Here is a 13,075-nt window from a genome sequence, read left to right as displayed (position 1 = left end):
ATTTCTAAAGGGTCACATTCAAATCAGAGGCATGGCCCTTGGTTCTCCAGTGGCACATAACAGAGGTTAGGGGACCTGAATCTGTGAGACCCACTTTGATGTTAACCTGCTTATGTGACTTCCTGAAAATCTCTTCTTGTCTGTCTTTGATGCTAGGTTTCTTTACCTTTTCTTGGGGGATAATGAATGACACCTGTCGCATCTACCAACTGATAGGATGACCTTACATGTTAATATAAAATGGTAACATAAAAAAGACTTTAGAAAATAACATGGTATTCAAGTGTAAGGTGGATGGTTACTGGTTGTTCCTTCTTACTTTCTTCCTTTTACAGTTCCATAAATACTGGAATGTTTCAGGACTGAGTTTTAGGCATTCTTCTCCTCTTCCATTTCTGGGTGATCGCTTCTAATCCTTTGGTGTCTATTTTGTGCACCAACCACACAGAACTATTTCTGAGCTTCAGATATTTGTGTAACTTCCAAGCCCTCCTGCACCCAGTTTCCCTTTGAAGTTGCTTTTAAATATATACAGTTTAGGAACATAAAGTAATTGAATAGTAATAGTACTCTACTTGTGTCTTGAAGAATAGCATGTATGTTATAGCTCCGCAATATTTCTTAAAATCTCTGTTGTCTACTCCTCTGCCTCCCCTCCCAGGTCAGGCCTCGGTCCCTTTGTTAAAGGCTCCCATTTTTTCCATATGAACCCCGAGCTTCTTCTTCACAGCTCTCTCCAATCTTTTTTCATTTGAACTTCTACCTGCAAACCAGATCTTTGTTCCATGCTTTCTTCTCCATCTTTTTTGCCTCGGATGGTAACAGCTCAAGAATTAGGGTGACAAAGACCAGGTTCTCCCTAGGAGATGAGAGAGGAAGGAAAGGTTGGTTATTTTGGCAGAGTTATAGGGTGGGAGCAATGAGGTAAGTTGGAAATACTCACATGTAATTAAATATTCTGTATTCCTGACACACTTGGGGAGTGTTCTACTTGCTCTCTACTTGCATGTTTCACAGAGCACCTCTGACTCGACCTGGTTAACACTTGACCTTATTACCTTCTACCCACACTTGCTTCTCCTCCAGTGTCCTTTATCTTTGTACCAAGTACCTGTCATATTCCTATTTGCTTATTCTGGACATCTGAACATCATCCTCGTGTTCTTGTTTTCATCCTTCATGTTCCATCTCAATACTTAACTTCTGGAATACTTCTGAAATCTCTCCATTTTACTCCATCTCCTTCGCTGTCACTGTATGTTGCTTCCCTGCAATCAGTTTTCCAAACTCCAGAAAGTGACTCTTTGCAAACGTGAATCTGGTAGCATATTTTCTTCCATTATATACTATTTAAAGGCTTCTGAGTACCAAGTCCTTGTATAGTCAGATATAGTCAGGTTTGGTCTCTGTCTTGTCTCTAGAGATAGACCCCCCTCTTCAACAGGTTGGATCTCTTTTTGCCTCAAGCTCTTTGTCTAAGCTGGACTGATTGTCTAAAGTGTGTGTCACCTTCCCCCCGCTGTCTTTGGTCTCTAGCTTACTCATTCACCTGATCACTGCTTAAATAGGACCTTCTCATTCAAGAACTGTCTGACTTGTCAAGCTGGGCCAGTCCCTTTGTTATGAGCTCTTGTTCTTCACACTTCCCCTTTGGTGAAACCCATCACATTTGACATCTTATTACTTCTTCAAATACATTTTGACTGACAGACACTAAACTCCATGAGGACAGAGGACTTGTCTCTCCTGCAATACTATTTCTCCAGTGCTTAGCACAATGCCCAGCTCAGATCAAGCTGATCAGATCTCCTCTCCGCACATATGCCGCTTCACACTTATCTTTTAACTCTGAGAAAATCCCTATCATTTCATATTTCCTTAAGACCATGTTCTTCTCTGTAGAATAGCACCTAATCATTATTAGCATGCAACAGTTGTCCACATTACAAGATAGAACCCAGTATGTAGCTATACTGTGACTCTTACCATGGTATTTTGAAATTATTTATTTGATTGCCTGTTTATGTGAGTGGGCTTGTATATAGCTTCTCTTAGAGACCCTGTTTTGTTCACTTATATTCATCCTGGTAATGCCATTGCCTAATACAAGTCAAACTGAATCAAAAACAGAATGCCTAATAACTAGAGGTATAGTAAGGGTAGAAATAATTGCTAACATTATTGACTACTTTCTGTATGCTAAGCACAAAGTTAAGTGCTTTCAAGTGGTGTGTGTGTGTGTGTGTGTGTGTGTGTGTATTTATTTATTTATTTATATTTATTTATTTCTGGAGACCCAGAAAGGTTAATTTGCCCAGACTTAACTAGCTGGAGAGTGGCAAGCCTGGAATTTAAACCCACTGTTTCCAGAACCTACCCTCATCTGTGCTGGCCAGTCAGTAGAGTCTAGAACTTTCAAAATTGGGTTCTGGAATCTCTCTGGTTCAAATTTTGGTTCTTCTACTTACTGTCATCTGACCTGGGGTAAGGTCCTTTTTTTTGCAAAATGGAAAAAATTATATGTCCATTATAGGGATGTTGTGAGGATTTAATAAAATAATCAGTCCCTGTGAAATATCAAATGCAGGTGATTGTAACACTGTTAAGTCAATATGAGCACTCATTAGACAGCTCTTTGGGGGGTTCTTTCCAATTCTAAATCTAGGAGTCTTTTTTTAGTTCCTCATTCTTTTCTCTGTGACATTTCCTGTTACTTTTCAAGGTCCTGATGTTTATTTTTAATAATTAACCTTTATAAGGCTTGAGGCTATCTCTACATTTCTATCAGGTAAAATCTATGGACTTGGTGACAAGCCACAGCTGCCTAAAACCACAGCCCTCATTTCCCATGCTAAATCTCTGGGCTGTGTGCCTGAGTCAAGATGTCTGGCTAAAGAGAGCAACTGAATTCTCATTACAGCCAGACCGAAGCAGGAGAAGAAACCCAGACAATTACTGCTGTCTGCTTTCTGGAAGCTTATTGAGATGTTCTAATTGTAAAAGAACTAAAAAGAATATACGATTAATTTGTCAACATTTGCATCAAATGTTTCCTCTTTCCAAGTTAGATGAAAGCCAATTTAGTATGATGTGTTCTCTTAAGTTGATTAGCAGTCAGATGGAAACTTCCAGCTGCTTAGGTGATGCTTTAATTGTAAAGACTATTCATACTTTGTCTGCTAACACGTGCTTATTTTTTGAAACTCATAAAAGTTGGATTCTTTTCATGCATATTTATATATATTGATAGGCACCGCAGGAGCAGACAATACTGGTGGAAACTACAGAGTGTATAGTTCTGAGATTTAATGGGCTGACTTGTGTACAGTTATTACTAGTAGTTATTCAGTAGTACAGAAGCAGATATATATTAACTTAAATAAATCTTGTCTGTCCATGTATTTGCTTGGTTCAAAGATGGAACAAGGTAAATAAAAATATAGCAAAACGTATGTCTAAAATAGGTGAAATTGGGGACAGTTGTGACATCAGGAGGGAATTTAGCTCACAGAATAAATACTGTGAAGTCCAAAACACTTAGTAGAGGTGGGCATCTCTGACTGCCTAATAAAGAGTGAAATTAAAGACTGCTGTGTGATTGATGGTGCCCACAAACACAGAGAGGGACGCACAACTGTTGTGGTTACTGTGACTATAGACAAATGTCTCCTGTTATCTGGAATGTGGTAAATAGCACCATCGGCACCCCCTGTACAGAAAATACAACAGCAGCTGTCTTGGTGCTGCTACCTTCAGTATAGACTATTTTTTGGCATTATATAGATTAATTCCATTCTCCCTGGGTATCTTATGTAACCCACTGATGTTCTGGCTTAATTTAGGGATCAATTTATAGTATCTACAGGTAGAAAAAGATTACATTTTCTTAGATAATCCTGGATTTTTTTTCACTTAGCTTTTGACAACTATTGATTAGATAGTAGTTTTAGATTACATAATCAGGCATACCTAGAAATTGGAAGTGCCACTGAGCAGTGAGCTCCTTATGGCCAGAAGGATCAAGATTTTCCTTTAAGAAGTAATTTTGGATTAGCCTAAAGTTGTGGACTATGGAACTGTAGTTTTTCAAATACATGGTGAGCATTAGGAGTGCTTGGATGATTTTTAAAAGACAGACCCATTTCCCATCTCTAGTTTTCTATTCAGTAGGTCTGAGGTGGGTAAGGTGAGAGCATCTTTATTAAAAAAAAAAAAAAATGGACTACAGAAGTGATTTAGTGATCAGTGAAGTTCTGGAAATACTATCATACGTTGTGCTGCATTAATTTCAGATAGAAACAGCTTTTAAGCAGGTATAACCAAATATACCTTAGCCATAAAACCATCTGTTTTATGGTTAAGATCCTATGTTCTTAAGGATTCTAAATTACCAAAGTGTTGCCCATTGTAAGCTACTTCAGAAATCTATAGCTAGCCAGTCGAATAGGGTGACTTAACTGTATGGATTTTTTATATAGTAAGCTGGTTGGTTTTAATATGTCTGCTGGAAATGATGACTTTGAGTAGCTAATATGATTCTAGGATAATAATTTTTATTCTCGACGTTGTCTGATTACATTTCCATATAGACTAAAAATGTTTTGATAATTATATCCTATCTAGAGAGCATTTTCTTATTTTTAGTCCACAAAACTTACAAAGCATTCTTTATATATTCTAAAGTTATCTCAGAGCTCTAGAGGTAGTTTCCTTTGTAGGCTTTCAAGTGATAGTATGAAAAAGGGTCTCTCTGCAATGTCTTTATTTATCTTCAGTAGTCAGTAGTCACTAGTTATAAACAAAATCTTTAAGTATCTGGTAAACCTTGTTTAAAGTAAAAAACCAAGGGTGTGTTTCTGTGTCTTTGTCTAATATCAGTATTTATAACAAGGACAGAAATCTTGAGGAAGTGTCTTCTGTTGACTTCTCTTTATTTCTTCACAGGCATTGCTTCCATGACAGTGCCTGTGTACATCGCCGAGGTCTCCCCGCCCAATTTAAGAGGTCGCTTAGTCACCATCAATACCCTTTTCATCACCGGAGGCCAGTTCTTTGCAAGTGTTGTTGATGGAGCCTTCAGTTATCTCCAGAAGGATGGATGGAGGTCTGTAAATTGTTCTTACGTTTAATTTTCAAATCATGACTTCAGGGAGTGGAAGAAACATTGAGAAGTGATAGGAAACATGTGACTGGGTATTTTGAATCATTATAATTAATTTATAAGTGGATGGCATTCAGTAAAATTGAAAGTGGAGAAGAAGCTGATATTTATTTTAATGATAGACAAGGAACCTACCATTATGAATTGATATTTACAGGCTTTTTACCGTTTAGGTGACATTTCTCACACTCTGCGTAATCTTTTGCAATATTTGTTTAAAACTGAATGCAGCAATAAATATGTATGGAGTTCTTGAATTGTATCATTGATTGACAGGGTGTTTATGAACTGCAAATAACACCCTTTTTGGATTTAAGAGGCTACATTCTGACCTGGATGAAAGAAAACCTACTCTTTAAAGGTTTATATTTAGCTATATAAAAAGATATTATCTATATAAATTTAAAATACACAGATTATTCCTTGATCACTATTTGCCTTATTTTGAATCAAAAGAGATGAGAAAAATGCTTTTAAACTGCTTTGAAATATTCTCAAACCAAATATTACAAAAACAAACTAATCTTATGTTAAAGCTTAAGACTATAATAGGTTCTCTATTTTGATATTTTATAGTAATTAAAACAACAGATTCATGTAACTGTCCAGGGAACTTTTGTCAAAAGCTGCAGCAGGTCACACGGTGTTCTCTAACTTACTCTCTTGCCACCATGTATTACAACAGATGTTCACTGGACATCTACTCTGAATGGGTGTTTGGAGATACAATGTCAAACAAGATAGACTCTAGTACTTATATGCATGGTACTTACAGTGTTGAAGTGAGTTCTTAACAGCTGAAGAAAAAAGGGGTTGGATGTAGGTAGGGAGTTAAGCTTCGGTATGAACAGCGCCATTAATCATGTGCCTTGATGGGCCATTAGAGATTGAGACTGATGAAGTTTTATTAAAAGTTATGTGAGAAAACTTAATGATGCCAATTAGGGCCTACCTCTGTCAGGACCATTAAAAAGAGGACACAGTTGGTTGTTTTTTGTTTTTTTTTTTTAAACCGATAATATATTATTTGTTTCAGGGGTAGAGGTGTGTGATTCATGAGTTTACACAATACCCAGTGCTCACCACAGCGTATACTCTCCCCAATGTCTATCACTCTGCCATCCCATCCCTCCCATCCCTCTCCCCTCCAGCAACCCTCAGTTTGTTCCCTGAGATTGAGAGTCTCTTACGGTTTTTCTCCCTCTCTGGTTTCATCTTGTTTCATTTTTTGAGAGGACACAATTCTTAAAGCATTAGGTTCTTTCTACAGATGTTGCTAAACCACTTCCTACCTTTGAAGGAATGAATCTCTGCCAAAGTGAGAAATTACTGGAAAATTAAAGAAATTGGAAATGTAATCTTTCTTTTTCCACTCTGTAGATAGAATAGAGGACTATAAAGATAACTGTTAACCCACATAAACTGATATTTTGAGTTTTTCTTAGAAACTCAGTGAAAGTCAGTTTTTCAACCCCATGTCTTTAAGTAGCTCTAACTCATTTATTTACATTAAGTTAAAAAGTTTTAGGAGTACCTGGGTGGCTTAGTTGGTTAAGTTTCTGACTCTTGGTTTCTGCCCAGATCGTAGCCCCATGTTAGAGTCTGCTTGGGACAAACTCTCTCTCTCTCTCTACCCTTTCCCCCTTGTGCTCTGTCTCTCTAAAATAAACAAAAAAATCTTTTAATTTATTAATGTAAGTAATATATATACATATATATTAAAATATGTTTTTATTAAAAATATATTTTTAAGAGTGCCTGGGTGGCTCAGTCAGTTAAAGATCTGACCCTTGATTTCAGCTCAGAGTCATGAGATTGAGCCCCAAGTTGGGTTCTGTGCTGAGTGTGAAGCCTGCTTATGATTCTCTATGCCTCTGCCCCACCCACTGCCCACGCGGGTACATGCTTTCTCTCTCTCTAAAGAAAAAAGCTTTTAAATGAAAACATATAAAGTGCTTAAGCCATGTTTTTTACTTAAGTATAGAGATTTAGATATATTTTCTCAGCACTGGTTAGAAAAGAGAGATCATATAGCATTGAAAATAATTTTATGAATGTGTTGTCCTTGTGTAGAATGGAGGTCTTGGGCAGGCATTAGAACACTTTTCAGAGGCAGGGTGACACAGTTATAAACAGACCTGGATTCAGATCTGTTTTCTACCTCTCATTAGCTACAAACCTTGAACAACTTACTTAGGTCCCTGAACTTCACTCTTGTAATTGTAAAAAATGGGACCAAAAGTACTTGTAAGATTATTGCAGCATCTATATATAAAGTCTTCAGCCCGCTGTTTGGCATATGGCAGATGATCAGTAAGCAACGAGTTACACTATTATTTACTATTCTGATGAATGATTAAAGGATGGATACTATGATAGTTAAATTATAAGTGAGGTTGAAGGAAAACACATCCAATGACTTCCATTTTCTTTATCCGTACAGATGAGGCTTGGAGGTGATAGGGAAGAGGCCTAGAAAAAATAAATGTTAAATGCTTATAGCTGCCATAGAAAGTATAAGAAAGAAAAGACTAGACACAAAAATGATTTTCCAAATAACCGTGGGATCCCAGCTGAGGTAGGAGACGTAAATTTTCAGTAAAGCGGAATAGCATGCTGTGTGCTTTTCCCCACAATACTAGACTGAAGGGTGAAAAAATAAAATATAAGAGGATGCGAAAACTAACTTAGGCTGGTAGTCAGCCGAATGCGTTAACATACCAGATCTCTTGGAACTCATTTTTTGTTTGCATGAATATGCATTCTCTCCACATGCAGGTAAGTTTCCTTTTTTTTTTTTAAACTGGTGAATTTTCCGTGTGTTATTCTCTTCCAGTATTTAGCATCCTTAGTAGTCCATTTAACTTCTCTGATTCTTGGGCTAATAGGAGTGTGGTTACAAGCAAATAAAGGTTGAAGTACTACCTTAACATCAGCTTTAGAACAGTTAGCCATTATAACTTATTTGAAATTATAACAACAAATAATTCATTCTTGTGGCAGTATATTTCAGAAATCCTAGTTAAAATGTGGGTGTAGGTGTCATATATAGAACTTTTTCATACTAGTAGCTTTGCATGTTACAAAGTAAGAAACCCCCTATCTTAAAAGAGTTTTTACATTTTAACATTGTTTATTTCTCTTTTTGACTTTTATTGCCTCTGAAACTCTCACTTTACTAAACATTTGGTGTTACTATATAACCAGTGTCCCAGATTTTACTAGTTTACATTGTAGTGATGAACAGTTCTAGAGTCTGTTAGCGAGTATTATTTGATCCTAACCAAAACCTTGAGAGAACTGGTGGAACTGACATAATTTTTAGGTTAAAACAATGCTAAGAGAACTTAAAGAATCGGTTGAGGCCACCTGGCTGTTACATAGAAGAGTTTAGGGCCAGTTCTTCTTACTTGAAATCTAACTACTTTCTTCCTCATTCTGCTTCCAGTATTTTATAATTTAAAATGTAGTTACTGAAAATTTTTATAGTAGTGATCAGATGAAGGCTTATAGAAGATGATACTGATTAATCAGACCTAAAAACTTTTTAGTCTTTGATGTTCTTGAAAAACTAACTCGTCTTTTGTGCCAGGTGGGCCAAAGCTATTCTCTTATTTGGATATCATAGAAATGAATTGTATTCTGCTGAACAACTACAAGATTAGTTTTTCTGGAAAAGAGAATTGCCAGTGGAAAATTTAACCTTGATATTTGTCTAGAGCGCTTGTGTTATTATACATAATTTGCTGGGAAAAATGTCATCCAGCTTCATGAGGAAAGAGGAATAAGGATTTTGAAGCAATCATTAATGATTAGAATTTTCTAAAAACAACTTTATTGAGATATAATTCATATACCATTCACTTTATGTGTTTATAATGTATAATTCAGTGGCTTTTAGTATAATCACAGAGCTGTATGGCTGGCCATCACTACAGTCAAATTTAGAATATTTTCATTACCCCAAAAAGAAACTTTGTACCCTGGCCTACTAGCTTTTGTCAGCTCTAGGTGATCATTAATCCACTTTTTGTCTCTATAGATTTGACTATTCTGAATATTTCATATAACAATATGTGGTCCCTTGTTGACTGGATTCTTTCACTGACCATTTCTATTCAAGGTTCATTCATTGTAGTATGTGTAAGTATTTTATTTCTTTTTATTGGCAAATAATATGGATATAACACATTCCATTCATTCACTTCTCAGTTGATGGACATTTCCAGTTTTGGACTATTATGAACAGCTACTGGCTATTCATATTTATTTGGCTATGAACACTTCTGTACAACTTTCAAGGTGGACATGTTTTCGAGTCTTTTGCGTATACATACACCCAGGAGTGGAATTACTGGGCGATGTGGTAACTCAGTTTACCCTTTCAAGGAACTGGTAGACTGTTCTCCAAAGTACTGCACTATTTTACATCCCCACTTAGCAGTGTATGAGAATTCCAGTTTTTTTGCAACCTAGTAAACATTTTTTATCTGTCTTTTTGATTATCATCATCTTAGGTGGGTGTGAAGTGGTATCTCATTGTGGTTTTGATTTGCGTTTCTCTGATGACTCACGCCGCCGTGAAAGATTTTATTTTTACCTAATACAGTGCTTATGAAGATGGCAGAGGTAGTTTAGTAGTTAGTATTAATGATCTAAAGTTTTATCACTGCCTTTTCTGTGCTGATATTTTTTAGTCTTGCTTTTTGGACATAGATTCACTCACTACACCTCAAGCAAATGAAGGTTTGTTTTGTTTTGTTTTAATTGCTGAGTTAAAGCCTGGCCTGTTGCAGGCCTCCAATAAATATATAATAGAGTAAATTTAACAGCTGCCACTGCGATGGTATAAAACACTTACCTGGGCGTGCTGCTGCTTCAGTGTTTCACAGCCTCTCCATTTCCCACAGGAAATAAAAATCAAGCTCTTATCATGGTTTGTGGTTATCCAGTCTGTGCCCTGCTTTTCTAGATTTTTATAACTTATCATTGCCTCCCCTCTCTTCCTTTATATAACAGCCATGGCTGTATACCTGATACTCCAGTTGCATCTTGCTTTCTCATGTTTTTAGGTCTTTTCGGTCTGCTTACTATACCTATAGTGCTTTCCTACCCTGTCCTACTTTACTGGTCTACCTGTGGCTCCTCCTTTAAATCTCTGCTTTTGTGTATCATGTGAAGCTGTTTCTTTCCCTTTGTCCTTTCATAAGACTTTGGACATAGCTTCACTGTTTCATATACGTCTTACTTTGAACTGTTACTTTTTTGTCTGTCTCCTAATTCACTTTGGAACTTCTGAATGTCATTGACTTTGTACTCATTTTTAGATCTAGGAAAGAGCCTGGAACATAGAAAATGCTCAATTAATGTCTATTGAACTGAGCTGAATTGATTCAGCTCTAGGGAAGGAACTCTTAACTAAAGTGAAAAGGTATTGATTTTTAAACCAAAATACCAATTCATTAATGTATTTTGAGGAATACATTTTACTTCATAGATAGCTGGAGAACTAAATTATTAATTATAAGTGTTTCTTATTAAGAATAAAAATCAGAGAATGAAAATTAGTTTCTGAGCCCATTCCTTTCCTCGAAATAATATGCCTCTCTGGTTTCAGAACACTTTTGTCCTCCTTTTTTGGACATAGCTAGTTTTCAAATAAGTATTCCTTTATTTATGATTACACAAACCATCATGTGACTTATAGTAATAAGAGGGGGTAAATTATTCTCCTTTATGTTGATTTCTATGCATTTTATTCTCAGATTTAAGTTTTTAAAATTAGAGTTATCTCACTAGCCCATACATAAGCATTTGGTGTCTGAATGTGCTAGGTATTTTCACATTTTTCATCATTTACATCATGCTTTTTGTGTGTGCTGAGGAAGTAGAAATTGAGAAAATGTTAAGTGTTGAATGAGAAGCACAAAGTATTAGTTAGCAACATCTGTATGAGAGATTTTTCTGGACTATCTTCAGGCTAGTTCATGGACAGTATGAGACCTGTGCTGAATTCTTTGAAGAATTGGCAGACACAGGTGGAAATGCGGGCAGAATATAGACTAGGTGAGGGCAGGGTGAGGAGGCTTGAAACGGAGGTAATGAAGTGAATGAGAGATAGGAGCCAGATTCTAGAGGTCTGTGAATTCGAGACTAGAGGTTTTGAACTTCTATCTATAGGAAAAGGGAAACTATTTTAGAGCAGAGCATGCTATAATGTTAAGTCAAAGATTAATAGAGTGATGCCCAGAATTTATTAGAACTCTTGGCCCCTGGATGGTTGCAGAGAACATGTTTATGAGGCTATGACCAGAATACAGGTGTGAGGTAGTGAGGTGTGTTACTCTTGGAGACATTAGTTGGTATAAGAATCATTCAGTCATTCAAGAAAAACTTGTTGCGGGGGTGGGGGAGAGCCTTCTGTATACTATGTTGTGCACACTACTAGAGACAGACACGTAAGAAATGTACCTGTTCTCAGGTACATCACAGACTAACAGAAACTTTTTCATTAACTTGTTAATTAAATGTTGGATACTGTTATGAAAGCTCTAAGGGTTTGTGAATTCATTAGCTTTATGCTGGAAAGATACTTGAGCTGAGTCTTTATGAATAAGAGAGTTCCAGGAATAGTGAGAAGAAGGAAATTCTAGGTGGAATATAATTTCCAGAAGCCCAGTAAGTAGTGTGATAGGGCCAGTCATATGTGGGCAATAGTGAGAAGTTTTAAAGCAGCTAGGTGGAGAGCTATGATGACTATCTGGGAGCTTGAAGGGGACATAGAAAGGTGGTCTTCATGGGTATGAGTAGAACTTTAAATCCCTTGCACTCTCTTTAGTAGTACTTTGAATCAAGTTTATTGAAAGTACGGAAAGTAACTTTTACTTTGGGATGAAAAATTAGTGAGCCTCTCTCCCCTCTAATATTTTACAATTTAAAAAATCATGTCAATAAGATGCTTTTAAGAACAAATTCATGCTGGGGAATGTGTTTTTCTAATTTAGTTCTCAGAGATCAGTGGTGTTTGGCTCCATACAAAATATGGAGTATAAATCTGTCTTTAAAAAAAACTAACCATGCAGCGGCCGTCTTAAGAAAGATGGGTTTGGCTAACAGCTTGGTTACAAGTTAACACCTTCATGCTGAGGATACTTGTAGTTTCGTCATTGACAAAATTAGGATATAAGACTCTTTATCATAAAGATATCGATAGTGTTGTGGGAGGAATAGGTTTAAGACTTGCTTTCACAGCACACAAATTAATTTATCTGAGCTCAGATATCCTTATGTAGCTAATGCTTCTGCACTTCTACCGTATTATTAGGATCAGGTGAATTAATAGCCGTGAACATATGTACAAACCCTTAAATGCTAATAGATAATCTTTGCTGTCATCTCTAGAAAGCTTTGGGTTGATTTTCTATTTTGTATCTGCATCTGGCAATAAAAATTTCCCTCACTTTCAACCATCTGATTTTTTTTTTCCAGGTAAACAGTAAGTATAGTTTACTCATGAGAATGATTTTTATAAGACAAATATCTCCTAAAGATGGCTATTATAAACCACAGACGAATTTTTAAAAAACTCCAAAAACTCCAGCTCTAAGAATAGATTGGAACTGAAGGGGATTTGATTCTTTTTTTCTTTTTTTAAAGATTTTATTTATATATTAGAGAGAGGTGGAGAGAGAGTGTGTACAGAGGGGGAGAGAGAGAAAGAAAGAGAAAGAGAGAGAAACAGATACCTCGCTGATCAGAGAGCACAAAGTCGGCTGGATCCCAGGACCCATAGATCGTGACCTGAGCCGAAGGCAGAGGCTTCATTGACTTGGCCACCCAGGAACCCTAGGAGATCTGATTCTTGAGTGGCTTGTAGTGAGTCTACATTTATGGCTTTACTTGAAGGCAGCCCTC

The 13,075-nt window shown here is 36.6% G+C and overlaps 1 protein-coding gene across 1 annotated transcript in view; it reads left to right on the top strand.

Moving 5' to 3' along the window:
* Positions 1-13,075, top strand: part of SLC2A13 (solute carrier family 2 member 13) — a 392,202-nt gene that overhangs the window by 53,684 nt on the left and 325,443 nt on the right. The window contains exon 2 of the mRNA XM_046013090.1: positions 4,945-5,104. Coding sequence (XP_045869046.1) covers positions 4,945-5,104 — 160 coding nt within the window. The remainder of the gene's footprint in view (positions 1-4,944; positions 5,105-13,075) is intronic.

The sequence above is a fragment of the Meles meles genome, chromosome 7 (genome assembly GCF_922984935.1).
Source record: "Meles meles chromosome 7, mMelMel3.1 paternal haplotype, whole genome shotgun sequence".
NCBI classification, from domain to species: Eukaryota; Metazoa; Chordata; class Mammalia; order Carnivora; family Mustelidae; genus Meles; species Meles meles.
This window is presented reverse-complemented; position numbering and strand designations above follow the sequence as displayed.